General features: G+C 41.3%; 1 protein-coding gene across 1 annotated transcript in view; it reads right to left on the minus strand.

Moving 5' to 3' along the window:
• Positions 1–652: 652 nt before the first annotated feature.
• The window catches only part of DCUN1D3 (defective in cullin neddylation 1 domain containing 3), a 95316-nt gene continuing 80269 nt past the window's right edge, over positions 653–15699 (minus strand). Inside the window, exon 4 of the mRNA XM_069210281.1 lies at positions 653–3506. Within this exon, the coding sequence (XP_069066382.1) occupies positions 3023–3506 (484 nt within the window). The 3' untranslated portion in view covers positions 653–3022. The remainder of the gene's footprint in view (positions 3507–15699) is intronic.

Genomic DNA, 15699 nt, shown 5'->3' on the forward strand with positions numbered 1-15699 from the left:
ATTGTTTTGTGGATCAGTGTGCACAATGTGAGACAGGAGAGATTTTTGAGTGTCAATGCCTAAGTTGACAAGGAATGCAATATTCTAAATATTAATTTAACATATAAATACATTTCATATTTCAAATGTCACAATAGAATAACCAGTCAATAACTTAAATGTGTTGATTTTTCGATTGGGATGCTATAAAAAGTCCATGTGGGTCACACTACTTGGGTGAAGGAAACCATTAAACATTGAACGTTGCAAATAAAATGAGGATTCCCTACAATTGTATTTATTTGTTTTTGTCTGCAGCTAGAGATGCAGAGAAATTTGTCTATTCCACCACACAACAACTTTTACTGTCTAGAAGCGATCCTTCCCTGCACAAAAACTACAAAATAACCACCAGAACCAGAAGATAAAAAAATATGTGCTTTTGATATATAGTAGTGAAACAGTGGTGCTGTTTTCTGTGGATGGGAGTTTTGGTTTATATTTCCCTGGCTTACACAGTTGAAAAATCACAGCATATAACAGACATTTCTAGTTCCAACAACTGCTGAAACAGCTCGCATAATGCCTAAATCAAAGTCCTGCAGAAGGTCTGATTAATTTGTTTTTTTGCTGAAACAGTGGAATGCTCATCTCACTGGGTTAGATTTTGTTCTTAATCCAGCAAATCAAAATCACGACCCTGCTCTTTATAAAGGGGTCATTTGTTTACTCACGTTTTGTATCAAGCGGTTCAGCTGACATCCTTTACATAAGTATCAACATAAAAACCAAAATGGCCGGGTAAGCCAGAACTTTAGTGTGGGTGGAATGGATCTCTTGGGACCGCATCTACTGATGACTTGAAATATTGGAAAACAGGCAACGTCATTTGAAGCTTTCCTCAGCCAATCGCTGAAACATGTCCTCTTAAGTTTTACAGGAAAAATATCAAAAGCCAAATAAAGCTTGTTTGTGGCCTCTCAGTTGCCATCAGACCATAAATGCTGGATAAAGTGAGCATGAAGAAACGAGATTGAACTTTTCCTTAATGTATATGGTGCAGTAACGGATAGTTATTTTATTGTTATTTACATGTAAACAAAGCCCACAAGGCCTGGAAGATTTAAAGAGTGTAGATAAAAAAGACTCTTTTACATTTTAAACTCATGTTAAAAAAAAGAGAGAGAGAAATCGAAGAGGCTAAAACAATGTCAGACAGAAAAAGTAAGCCCATTATCCTTTTTTCAAAATGTAAAATCAATAAAAAATGAGACAAGATTTAAAAAATAGTGCTAAATGATTCACTTCTTGCACATCTTTCATCTATTCTAATTTAGGGAGCATTCTCTGCCACCCACCCCTCCCCAAATAAAAAAAAATGCTTCTGCTCCTAGAATGGCATTTTGACCCTGAAAACAACAGGACTGCAGTGGCAAATCCAAAACATTACAATTCTAGCTTCACAGCAAAAATGTGCCAGCTCTAGATTTTCTTAGCCACGAAGCTTCTTCCTTACAAGGGATATTTTTCGTTCAGGGTGATCTGAAAAGGCTGCAGCCAAATTACTGAAATGGGGTTTCCTAATAAGAATATGTTGAAGTACAAGGATTAATGTACTCTGTGCATACATTTCTTTAATGGGGCCAAGCAATTTCTCAGAGCATTAGTGAATTACCAGACCATAAATTCAGCGTGTGACAAGACAAAAAACAGACTGAGAAAGGATGTATCTAAACATGTACCTTGTTCTTAATAATAGTACACTGGACACAAATTAAAATCATCAGATCTTTACCTTGGGCTTGGGAGTTGCTACATGAGCCGCACAACCTAGTTACCTTTTCATTATCTGAAGGAGTTAAACAAAAGAACATCGTATTCAAGCGAAATTAGAGATAACTCAGCCCTTGGTGAGACATTCGGAAATATTTGAGCAAGGTTTCCTTCCTGGTTCGCTATACTAATGAAAATTGCAGGTATAGTTTTCATTTTTGTTTGTTTTTAATTTCCGGTGTGCAAGTATGCAGAGTACAAGTATAATTAAACAACTACATTTTTGGACCATTCTTTAATGGCTACGCTGGAATACCACCATTCCAGCTTATAACTAGGCTTGTCAGTCTTGCCAGACAAATCTACCGGACAAAACCAGAGTTTCTGCAAGAACTTTCCTTCAAATTAGTCTTTAATTTATGTTAACTAATCAAAAGGATCAGAACCTCTTTGTTATTCTTAGAATTATCCACAATGCTTTTAGGTAAACAAAGAAATGCAAAAATGCACACCAAAGGGGGGAAATAACTTGAAAACTGAGATTAGTGCAGTTTTTGTATTTTTAAATAAAGTGGTTTATGTGTGAGATTCACCTGACTAACAGAAGCAAAGGTAGTAAAGTATTTCAGGGTCTAAAATATAGCAACGGCCCAAAAGAAAGTAGAACTGGTTCTCTATTTTGATACCATCATAATTCAAAATAGAAATGAGCCAAAATTCTATAAAGGGGTTCTCTGACCTTTTTTTCGATCCTGTAAGAATATTTTGTGCATGGTGCCTGCAGTTTAACTTGCTACTTTAACTTGTTTGAATACACACTTCCACTGAACTTAAAAATATCAACCCTTTCAATTCATAAACTGTAAACAACATCACAGAAGTACAATTCTCCCCAGAACGCACATGTTAAACTCGAATCTGGCACTGTATAATTTAGCAATGTTAATTTAATCTTAAAAAATATTTAAAATTGTGCAAGAAATGGCAACAGACTTAAATTACACCATGAATGTTAAACCCTATTCTTATTTTCTTTTTCTTGTAGCCAAAGCCAATTATTTCAGGGACAAAAAAGAAGTTAAGAAAGAATAACCAATACTAAGAAAGTGCCTAAAACATGATACAGCATTTTAGAGCCCTTTCAAATACAAGGCAGAGAAAGGTGTAAGGTAGAAAAAACTGGAGCCTCTATCATTGCAAAAAAGACCCAGAGTTTACATTTAATGAAGAGCAGAAGAATTCCATCTTCGCCATCACTGTTAACATGCTGTTAAGTCTGCTCGTCCCCACACAGGTGTTCTGTGTCTGGAGATGTAATACATTTGGTTTCTTCTTCCTTTTTCCTTCGTTCCATTTCCCATTCCACAAAAGTATCGAAGAGACTAGGCCAAGCCTCATCTTCACTGTAGTTGCTGAGGTCTGGTCCAATCACCTGAGTAAAATTTAGGAACATATTCCACGTGTCCCGGGAAATTCCCTTTATTCCTGAGGGGTTGTCAATGAGGAAGTTTAACCACTGGTCCAAAATTAAGGGTTTATTTTGTGTGAAAACAAGCTTCCAAAGCGCAATGGCTATATCCCGATGTAGTGACCGTTGTCCTTCTTCAGAGTCCAGGCCAAACTGGAAGGTAAATCGATAGAGATCCTTGAATCTGTCCTCCTGTTTAGCTTCACTTAGAAGAGAAGGGAATCTTGCACATATTCCTTCATTAGTATCTGCATGAATTGCTTTGCAGCCCTCAAAAAACTCTTTCCTATAGAAAAAACATAAAAAGCGGTTATTACTTAGGAAAAGCACTACATTTTCAAAGATATTACTAAATCTGACAGCATTCACATAATTACAGGTAAACCACCCTCGGGTGCTGAGGCTCTCTCCCCAGTGCGGAGTCTTTTTTATAATATTTGGAGGAGTTAGCTTTAAAGCCATTAATGCTTATGCCTCACGAAGATATCCAATCCAAATGTATGTACTCTAGCTGTGCAGATGGGCTAATACCAGCAACAGTTAAGTCCCAAAATGCAACATGGAGAGGTGAATATTTTTTCCTTGAATTTCAATCTTTTTAGGGAGGTTGGTAGCTGTGGTATTTGGGCAAAGGGTAAGACAGCACACATAGTACCCTACCAATCCCAGATATTTCTAAAAACTAGTCTTGTGGGGAAGTTTAGGGTCGCTCGAGTAATGTGGAGCCCCCTCTCCTACCCACCAAACACACTTTCTTACCAGGAATGCTCTGCAAATATCAGTCTTCAGAAGAAAAAAAAACCAACAAATTTACTCAAATATCTGAGAGGACAAGTTCTGGAATCTGTGGGGGATCAACAAAGTCTTACCACTCACTCCCAAACATCTCCAGATAAAAGCAGTGCCTAACTTGTATGGGTGCATATACAGGCTCACAGCAAAGACCCAAAATGCACCAGAAATATATCATAACTTTTCTCTTGCAATTCACTAGTTTTGGTGATGTGAAGCCTACTAGACACAAGAGATTGGTGTTAAATAAATGGTGTGAGGAGTCGTCCCACCTAGACTTCCGGTCCTACAAATAGACACCATATAAGTCATTCCCCCACTCCTCCGGTCCATTTTGCAAAATAATACCCATATGATTGCTTTTCCATGGGGATGGGTGCCGTATGTGGGTTCATGGCCTTGGGAGTGGGGTAAGGAGAAGGAAGACCGTTTGGCCTTCTCACGTGGTCAAGTGAGGGTTGTGGCTCAATGCCAGGACTAACCGGCCCTCACCCCATCGTTAACAACAACAAAAAAAGCCAGGGTCTGACCCACATCAGATACACGTCCCAGTTTGTGCTGTGGTGCGCTCTTAATTAGGTGTGCCAGTGAAGACTGGGACAATGTGCAGGATTAGAAAAAACTGTCCTCAGCACAGGTGCAAACTGACAGTATGACAGTTTACACCTAGCTGCAGAGAGCACATTAGAGAAAGATGAGGGCACTGGTTGAAACCGTACCTCTTTCACTGGAGGCGGAATAGCTCTTACTGAAGAGGAAGTTGCCTGAGGGGACCTGGGTCGTGTTTTCCCCTACCAACAAGCAATCTTGGGGGACCCACAGACTGTGCACTATTTCCATGCGGCGCACAGTCAGTGAGGCATCTGCCAGTTTTTTTTGTCTCTGTCCACGTAACACATGGGTGGGCAGATTGGAAATAAATCCACCAATCTGCTCTCCAGGGAGGCCAAACGAATTCAGGGGGATGAGGCTCAATTTTGGCATGGGTTATCAGGTCCCCCCCACTTTAATGGTGTTAATAATTTGGATCACTTCTCCCTAGTACACTATTCTCCTTCAAATTCAGGTATCCAATTACATCCTTAGGACAGTAACCGGACATCTGCCAAAACCCAAAGGTGTGATGTCCACCCACTTTTGCATTTGTCTGTCTCGCTGAGTGTGTATAGAAGAGGTTGATTTTCTGACAGCAGAGAAGTTGCTGGCTTAATTATCAGGAAAATGATTGGGAAGACATGAGGCCGCTGACTCAAGAATCAGACTGGCCGCCCAACTGGGGATGCTAATCTGCAAGTTTCCAGATGTCTAACCTCTGTGCAAAACTTGCTGATAACTCCCTGGTGTGCTGCGAGAAAACAGCAGGAATCTCTGCTGCATTTGTAAAGCAGGTACTGGAAATTTATAGCAGACCAATATTGACAGTAAGTGGTTGAGGGCGGGTAGCAGAAGAGTTTTTACACAAACAGGTGAAAAAGATCAGAAGAAAAATAAGACTGGCCTACATTAGATACCGAAAATTAAGCAACATTCTCAGTTTCTCGGTTATCGTTATGTTTTTGAAGGTCTTCCATGAGAAGATAATCTCAATCTATTGATATTTCTCAAGTATCCAACAAAAACACCACAGATGCCAAAACAACTTCTGCAAGGAACTAGAACCTCAAGAAGTTGGTATCTCTAGTACTTGAAGGCAGTAGGCCTTTGGTAAAATAATAACTAAAATATTCTGATAATTCATATTCGCATTAATGTCTATTAAAAGGTAAAATGAGCAGGAAGCACTTCCTAAAGAGTAATTCTTGCTGGATTTTGAAGATATTCTTCTAAGAAACATGCATGGAATGCCTAATTCATCAACTTCCCTGAAATTCATAATGCACCAGGACATAGACTTCACCTCGGACTACAGTTTTCTGCCACAGTGGGGCAGAGCTATTTCACTATACAAGCAAAGAACTGTATACTTAGGGAAAAAACATGACTGAATTATTAAAAAACAGCACTGAAGATCTGAAGCAGGTGAGAATATGCAAGTGCTCAATAACATTTATTCCCACTGGCTGCAAAAGTATTCCATTCAGGTCCTTTCCCCGTCATGCCAAATTCTCTTTGTCTGACCATTATATGGTTTGTAATTGGAGTTCACCAAAAGACCACAAAAAAAGGAAGTAATTGGCAGAGAAGAGATTTGGAACGGGAAGACTGTTACATTCTGAAAGAATAAATCTTGGAGACATTGGGGCTCATTATGAGTGTCACGGTCTATGGACTCCCAGCTCTGTCGGGATCAAAGCGGTGGCGAGGTCCTATCTGCCAGAGCAGTGCTGCAAGCAGGGCTGTCCTGGGGATTGCGACCTCGTTCGCCGCCAGCGGTTTCATGGCGGTAGGACCGCCATGAAAAGGCTGGTGGAGAACATGTGCAGGGGGCTGCAGGGGGGCCCCTGCACTGCCCATGCACTTGGTATGGGCAGTGCAGGGCCCCCCCAGCCAGCAGACAATGAACATTGCAGGTGACAACATTGCTGCCGGATGGATTACGAGCCAGCGACAGTGCTGTAGCCTGTTTCCCGCTGTTTCTGCCCGCTGACCTAGCAGGGAACCCACAATAGCTGCAGTGAGGAGGTCACCGCCTAGGCGGTGGCCACCCTGTCAGGAGTTTGGCGGATGGAGTTTTCCATCGGCCAAACTCTTAATTAGGCCCATTATGCCAAAATGCACATTATACCAGCACAGCTTAAAGGGACTAGAGTTGTAGGAAGGTATATTTGGCGAAGGCGATAAAAATAATGTAATGGGACACGATGGGAAGAACGTTATTCTTCTTCACAGATCATGTCTGATACAACGGCAGACACTACACCGAAAAAAAACATACAAAACATAATGTTATTCCATCACATGCAATTATTTCAAGACACTGAAAATGAAAAAAATTAAATGGTCTTGAAGACCAATTTAATTAAGAACACTGGAGTGGAAATGAGTCTCGGCTACAAAGAATCTTCAAAAAGAGGGCTGGTTCACGTTTATGGATTGAACTTGAAAAGAAGATAGACTCCCAAAGAGTGAACAAACTCATCAAGCATTCTCTACAAGAACTACAAGAGGCTTATCCAGAGATCTCTCAACGCTCCCCCTGCCTCCCTGCCACCACCACCACCAATAAAAAGGCTTCAGATAAGTTGCAGAAAGGCTGCTTTTGCTGGTGGATTTTTCCACAAATGCTCAAAGGAGAAAATCCAAACAACATGAGTCCAGAGGTTATATCTTTACCCAGGTCAACAGTGGAAACAAGTTCACAGGTGGTACTCATAATGACCTGTAAACAGGATGATAGTCAAATCATATGAAACTTAACAAGATGCTCCAATTCATCTGGGTCTGTCAGTTAAAAAAGAGAAAATTACATTTAAAGAAGTAATTTTTCAGTGTATTCAAACTGAATAATAAAGAAAACATATTCCTAAGACAGAAAATGCAGCACCTACACTTGGTTCTACAACTCATGCATACCTTTGTTGCACAGCAGGATGAGTTTGGGTGAAAGACAACAGGGACAACGCTAGGGTAATAATGATGCATGGAAGAAATATATCAGACTCTGCTGAGGATGAGCCATTAGAGACCTATCCTGTTAATACCTTGCTTCCTGACAAGCTTTCGACTTGCCATGCAGTAACCCAAAGCTGTGCTTTTCATCATCAGTCAAAAACACTTTTATGAACACCAGGTTTAGCGTTTATTACCCTATGCCATTGGCTGTGCTTTAGAGCCTTCCCCCCAAGGTTAACTAATAGGGTCTTCCATCTACAAAAATACTAGTCTGTCCTTTGGGGAAGTTGCCAACCAGTGTAAGCTTTGCCTCCAAGTTTTTTACTCTGTTTTCTACTCCTGAAGAAAGTGGATTTTGATCTTCGCAATGCAAACAACTGTGACCTAATTACGATTATACCCACACAGGAAATGCAGCAAGCAAAGGAAGTAGCTGGTCTGCTCCCCAACTTATTTGAGAAGTCCAGGCCACTTGACTCTGCCTGTTGGAATTCTGACCAAGCACCTAAAACAATCCACTTTTGTTATTATGGTTATGAAGTCTGAACTATTTTTGACTACTGAGATTCAGTTGGAGTAATTCAACTGTATTTATCCACTGCTCTTGACTGAGTAAATTGTGGTATTTTGATCAAACGTCTTGAGGAAACTAGGATAGGAGGCATGGTGATTCCAGTGGTCATGGTTTGTAGCACATGCTTGATACTTAGAAGGCATGCTTGCCTGTGCATCTCAGATAGATCAGAGAATCAGCAAACAAATAGGGCTTGATGGTCATCATTTTTTGGCCCTAAGGTGGATAAGATACTGGAGGAAGTATATGGAATCAGTTAATTCCATGCGTCCTTTGCAACAGCAGAGATCACTTTACAAGCATGAACACAGGAAATGTCCAGCAACTGCTCAAATGCACCATCTCACACAGCAGCAAAGTCAACTTCCCCACAACCTCAGAAATAAACTTTGTGGAGACACAAGAGCAAGGGGGACTTCGTATACAGTTTCTTCTCCCTCATTCACATTCTCTCTGATCACGCAACATTGGTAGAGGAAGAACTCGTGCTTTGATACAGGAAGGCTACCGCAGATAGTCTGACAGCTACCAATTAGATAACTCCCCAAGAAGAAACCAACATAAATCATCTCCTATTACAGCTTAACAGTGTGCATTTTTGATAGCCAAATGAGCAATACAATACAGTTCACTTTTGTGAAAAGGGTTAAAGAAGAGTATTCATTGTACATCCTTGTTTCAAAGAAGGATAGGGCTACCAGACAGATTCTAGACTGACAACTCTAACAGATTTGGAACAGCAATACTAAAATACAAAGGAGACTTGATTGATGCCTAGAGCCACCAAGAAGGGTGGTTACTGGTTTTGTCAGTGGGTGAACTATATTTATAGGCACTCAAAGACAGACAAGTTCTATATACACATCTACGTTTTGTAAAAAAGGTAGGTTCGTTTTTTTTTCTAAATGAAACAATCTTTCGTGTTACCAACATTCTCCAAAAACCATGAAATAGAGGATGAGAGTCTTCTACTTGCTCCTAGAAGATAATTAAAATAGGATACTGACAGCACCAAACAAAAAGGCAAAGTTACTGTGCAATTTTTTCAAAATCACATCAAGGAAAATATATGCAAAGCCTTTTCAAAGGATGACATTCATAGCTAAATTGTTAGATATTTTCGAATTTGTTAAGCATGGGCTAAACTAACACTTTAAGGGAGGTCAAATGCTCGTTCTACTTGGAAAAAAGTGCCATAAGGGTGTTCTTATGGAATATTCATTTAGTCGACATTTATAAAGCAACGTTATTGTCTCAGATCCACACAATCACAAGTCAATACTCTGTGGGCATACAGGCAACAATGCAAGACAAGTTGGTCTTGTTGTTTCAAATCTTTATTACTGCTACATTTTGTTAGACACAGGATTGGAGAAAAAGGGTACTACTTTAGATTCTATGTGCAGTAAGTGTTCTACAACACCAGAAAAAACAAATAAAAAACGTTACCTGTAAGAACTGGTTTGCTATATGTAGATGTACATTCGACTTTTCCACTCTCCAGTGGCAGGACAGCAGAGTCAGAAAACCGAATGTTCACATTTACAAGGCACGAAGAGCGGCCCCTATTCTGACGGTTAAGAATATGCATACACTAAGGTTAGGTATGTTTTGGGGAACACGACCCAGAGTAATTTCATGACATGACAAGTTGCATTACTCTGAACTGAACACTAAATAGCAGAAGTGCAGAGAACGTGTATCTACAATGCAAGAAGCTGCCAACTTATAGCTGCAGGTAAGTTATGTTTTCTTAAAGAAAATGCATCCAAATGTAACTCCTACACATCATTATTTGTTGTCCTGAAAATCTGGCATGGATCCAGCCCTCCAGTGTCTGTGCTGGAAACTCATAACCTATAACTACTCTGGAAATCGTAGTTTTGAAATGGGAAATTTGTTGCAATCTGTTTATTACAACCCGCAGGTATTAGATTTTATCACACAATCAATAAACATGACTAAGACCTAAAAATAGTTTTCAAAATGTTCCCAGATCTGCAGGTCAAGTAAACTAAATTAAAAACTTAAAAGTGGACAAAATAATTTAAGGAAGATAAATACCCGTTATATTTGATGACAGGCTGACAATTGACGATACAAATTGGACCCAGTGTCTTAAATGTTATTTGTTACTAGCTTCTGTGCATTATACAAAACAAATCACTCAAGATAGCTGCAACCAACAAAAACACATCAAGGGTCATTGTGACCCCTTAACAGGCTTCTAGATTTTGTTTTACTTTAAGAGTGATGCCACTGACAGCACAGCTCTCTTGGAAAGCTTATGGCTCACATTTGACCATTTAATAAAATAAATAAATAACACTTTGTGGGAAAAATCTGAGAGCTTTTCTGCAATCTAATGCATTTCACTGGTAAGTTAGTGGACCAACATTCAATACATCTTAACTTCACTTAGTCGGGTTTAGAGCTAAAACCTGCGCTGGACCAACCGATTAAAAAAAACGCACTGGGCCAACTGTGTAGGATAACGTGCTTTGTAAGCCATGCATTTTATTTGGGCTAGCAGTTGGTATTTTGCGTGTAACACCATGTGAGCTACGATTATAATGAAAGACACCCACTTTAATAGCAGGCACAAAAGCTAAATCAAGTGGCATATTGACTAGTTTGAAAACAAAAGTGCACACAATGTGTTTTCTTGGTACCTGCATTTGATGATGAACCTTTTATTTTTTATTTTTAACCATCCTCATCAACTACGTTTATTGGTTTATTAAACCTTAACAAATACATTAATTTGATAACATGTATTTATATACGTGTGCTGAGGGGTATAGTAGGTAGATACCACAGTCTACCCTCCTAGAACCTCCCCAAGGCGCCCATCAACCTGGGGACGCTAACACCTGGTGTTCCAACACCTATCTGAATCTGAACGCACACAACCCCGAGACTGCAAACACTAAGGCCAAAGTAATCGATTTGTAGATTAGCGTGTTGTGTTTTTTTCCAGACACTTGGTATAATGTGGCATACAGATATTCTGAGAGAATACGAACGCCTCCCACCCTGTAGGGGAACTGGCACCACAGACCCGCAACATGAGAAACACAGTGTCTGCTTTTGTATGTAATCGCTCTAAAGAACTGGCAACCGTTTACCACCAGAAGGCTGCGTTGCTGTTAACTGTATGTCTCCATACAAATTACTGCACGATCAAAGACGCAGGCTACGAACGTAGCGGGGGAACGCTGTTTTTTTTTTAAAATGCCAATAAATAAAAGTGTTAAAATATACATATGTTAAGAAACATTAAAGTAATCCCAACGTATATTATGTTCCTTTTTAATGTAGTGGGCAGACAGTGTCTGTCTCATTTATATACTAATGATCTACCTTCCCCAGTCACTTTTTAAGTGGTCAGCCACTTTACCTGCCTACCTCCGCTCAGATCATGCTACAAATGTAGGAAGCTGTATTGCGTGATACCAGAAGGAAGATTCAAGATTTAGCCCCTTCATAATTTGTCCAGTGCCAGCTACAGAGTTCAGGAAAATTTGTGCCTCCCACATTTGTAATATAGTGTTGTATGCTGTGTAAATGTCCTCCTGGATCAGTATCACAGGTAAAACGACATTCTGGCCAACAAGGCTGCTCCAACTCAAAGGAGGGGGGTGGAATTAAAAACAAAACAAAAAATAAATAAATAAATAAAAAATAAAAAACTATTTGTCCATGGTACAGAATACTTCACAAATCTTCTTGTCCTGTAAAACAATCTACTTGGCCCGTTTGTGCCATGAACGACAAATTAAGGCAGCGATCTCATTATTTAAGAGCTCTGATAATAGCCTCTCTGATAATGCCAAGGTTAATACTATAGTAGGGCTTTAATACTAGCAATTTCCTCATTATGTCGCCTTTACACAGATCTATACTGGCACTGAAGGCAACAGTAAGCAATAGTTCTAAGGATGGAATGTCCTTTTGAGTCTGTGCAAACCTATTAACTTGTGTGTTTGGAACGTTACTCCTGACAAGGGCATAAGTAAAGCTTTTTCCCTAGATTTTTTTAATAGAATCTTTTTTATTGTCATTTTCTTATTTATACATTGATTAAAACTTGACTTTAACAACAACAGCAACAACCATTGAAACAGGTAAGATCATCGCTATTCTGAATCATTTGTCAAGTAAGTTACATTTATACCCACACTTTTGGACCATTTAATTTTTGCAATTATTGTCTATGCAACTATTAGCATTTACTCCCTCCCTGACTTTGCTGAGATATCGATTGACCCCCTGTAAACACTCATTCCTCTTTGTCTGTCGATTCCCTTGATGATTGGTCTCCCTGCCCTTGAACTTGTTCAATAATGTTCCCCAGCACTGCAGGTCTTCCTCTACTATACTTTCTCTTTGGCTGCGTCTAAGGCGAACTTCCTACGCCACCACCCACTCCACCACATCCCCCATCCAATGCTCCGCACTTGGTCACATGTGACCCATCTAGGTGATAGCCACCCTACGCTTCGCTAGCAAAAGCATCAATTGGGTACATTTATATTCCATCTTTCTTCTCATGCATGGCTTTATATCCCCCAATAGGCTAATTGCAAGGTCCTGCTGTATATGTACCTCACATGCGGTCCACAGGTGTTGTATCACAGACTCCCAGAATGCTCTAACTGGTGGGCAATGCCAAGCCAGGTGTATAAAGCATGCTGTCCGTTCCGGGCATCAGTGACATCCCTTCAACTTTGTGAGGGCCATTCTATGAAGTAATAACGGTATGATATAGGTACCATAAATAAAGTAGGCTAATTTAAATTGTTCATTACACGATACTGTGTGCACCAATGAGAACATCCTGCTCCATCGTTGACTCTCCAATCTGAAATCCTATGTCTTCTTCCAATGCAGTTCTAGCTGGGAGCTGGGTTTTTGGTCTATCAGTTATCATAGCCTTGTATAGGTGCAAGACCAAATGTCTTGGCCCTCCGAGCTCCAGAAAGGCCCGAAATAGCAGAGAGGATGGAGGGGCAGCCGGGTAACAAAACCACAGCTCCTTAGCTAAGTTAGCTAAACTACCATGTAATAGAAGCTGACTGTCCTCCAGTGCAAATATTTTAGGTGCTGCCTCGAAGAAGATAAAGTGTTCAGTAGGGTAAAGGTCTCCCAATGAGTCACATCCCCCTTCCCACCATGCTGCTGTGTCCACTGCTCCAGCCAGAGTGCAAAAAGCAGGCAAGCACCATAAATTAAACTCGACAGCACTCCCAAAGGGTCGCAGTGTGCGTAATGAGATATGGCACTCTGGCTACGACCAGGTCACCAGAGTGTAGCAGTTGCTGCATGCAGCACATTAGCCCTCTGCCCGTCTGTCAACAATGACTTCTCCTAATTCTCCCCTTCTGCAAGCCAGTCAGCGGCATGTTAAAGTTGGAATGCAAGATAATACATCTCCTTGTTTGGTACAGCAAGGCCACCCTCCAATGCTGGCAGATGTAAATGTTTCCGAGCCACTTTGCACCTTCCTCCCTCCCAAATAAGTGTAGTGAGCAATGAGTGTAAGTTTCAGAATGCCATCTTAGGGAGTGTGTCAAAGAAGTGTTGTAGTGTGTAGAGGCAGCGGGACAGAAAAACCATCTTTGCCACAGCAACTCGGCTGATCAACGACAAAAGGAGAGTATTCCAGAATTGTCTCTAAGCGCTGAGGCCCCTCATCAGTCTTTCTATATTATATTGTTTCTGCTGATTAAATGCGATCACTACACCCAAGTAATGAAACCTATCTGTCTCCCATTGCAATGGGAGGGGCGGCAAAGTTGTTGGGTCTGCCTCTGCCATTCTCCCTAGCGGGAACATTAAAGATTTATCTTGGTTAATTCGGAATCCTGTAATGTCTCCAAAGGTGTGTAAATACTGCAGTAATAAGTGCAATAACCCTCAGGGTGATTTAAAGGTAGACAAGTGTGTCATCCGCATATAGAGACACCAAGTGAGTCATATCTCGCACCTGGGCACCCCATCTCACTAGCTCCTGCACGATTTGGATTGTCAGCAGTTCCAAAGCCACCCCACAGAGCAACAGCAACAGTCGCCAACCTGTTGCGTTCCTCTGTACACCTTCCATCGAGTCGAACACAAGCAGCCCACCTTGACCCTGGCAGTGGGTTCAGTGTTTAACAGTCTTAGTCATGATCAGAACCGAGATCCAAACCCGTTTGTTTCCAATACATTCATGACGTACCGCCAGTCTACAGTATCAAACACCTTATCGATATCTATGGACACTACCACCACGTCGTCCCTGGAGTCTTCCATCTCATGCATTACCCGCCTCAGATTAATGGTAGTGTTCCTACCAGGTATAAACACTGATCCACATGTATTAACCTCACGGTCACCGGTCGTAGTCGGAGCACAAGCAATTTGCAACAGATGTTAGTGTTCGTGTTGATCATTGTGAGCGGTCGATACTAGGATGGGTCTGAAGGAATTGAGCTCAGTTTCACTATCATGGTGATGCATCCTTCTCTTATCGATGGTGGCAGGATTCTATTCACCCTAGCTTCTATATACACCTCCAGTAAGTGCAGGGTAATGTCCACCGTGTAGGCATGGTAAAACTCTGTGGGAAGTCATCACTGTCTGGGGAATTCCTCCCATGCAGACATTCCAAAGAAATCTGATCTCTTCTAATGTAAGGGCTGCATCTAATTTCTCTGCTGCCAAGTCCCCCACTTGTGGTACAGTTAGGCGCGCTAGAAACTCAGTCACCCGACCTGGGTACTGTTCGTACAGCCTGGTGTACATCTGTTCCAAGTGACCTTTATGGCATTTTGCGTACATACATCAGCTCCTGTTGAGGTCTTCAGGTGCATGATAGGGAAGCGTGGTGTTTCCCGGCATAATATCAAGGCGAGTAGGCACCCGGAACTGCCCCACTCCGTGTGTAGTAGTTGACAATAAGACTTCAGTGTGTAATGCTCAAGTCAATCCCTTACAGACGTCACCTGCCGCTGCAGTGGCCTCCTCGCTCCTCCTCCAGTGGTAGCCTCTGAAAAGCAGCCAGGGCCTCCTCATTGTGTAGGAGTTCAGCCTGAAGGGCTTTAAGCACCCCACATGAAAGGCCCACACAGTCCACCCCTTTGGACCACCTTCATTGCCTCCTACTCTGTAGCGAGACACTGTGTGCCCAACCTATTTTCTGCATAGTAATCTTTCAGCGCTTCCGCTAATGTTTCCCACCCATATACCTCTTGTAATAGGTTGGTAGGGAATTGCAACATGTTGGGTGACTGAGGGCCCTCCTCCCATTCTAATGTAGATACCACCAGTGCATGATATGATAAGTAGCGTAGGAGACACATCACCTTAAGAGTCCTCGGGCCATGCACCCTGATAGCAATATATGATCGAGTCTACTAAATGTGCCATGTGTTGGTGTATAACGTGTACTCCCGCCACGCTGGATGCGCCTCCCTTAGTACATCGCTCAACCCCAGCTGAGTCATAACCTCCTGTAATTGTGCAGTCATCCTCAACCTGGTGTTCTGTATCGTGGATGGCGATTCAATTCCCCATC

Source organism: Pleurodeles waltl, chromosome 10 (genome assembly GCF_031143425.1).
Source record: "Pleurodeles waltl isolate 20211129_DDA chromosome 10, aPleWal1.hap1.20221129, whole genome shotgun sequence".
Classification (NCBI taxonomy): Eukaryota; Metazoa; Chordata; class Amphibia; order Caudata; family Salamandridae; genus Pleurodeles; species Pleurodeles waltl.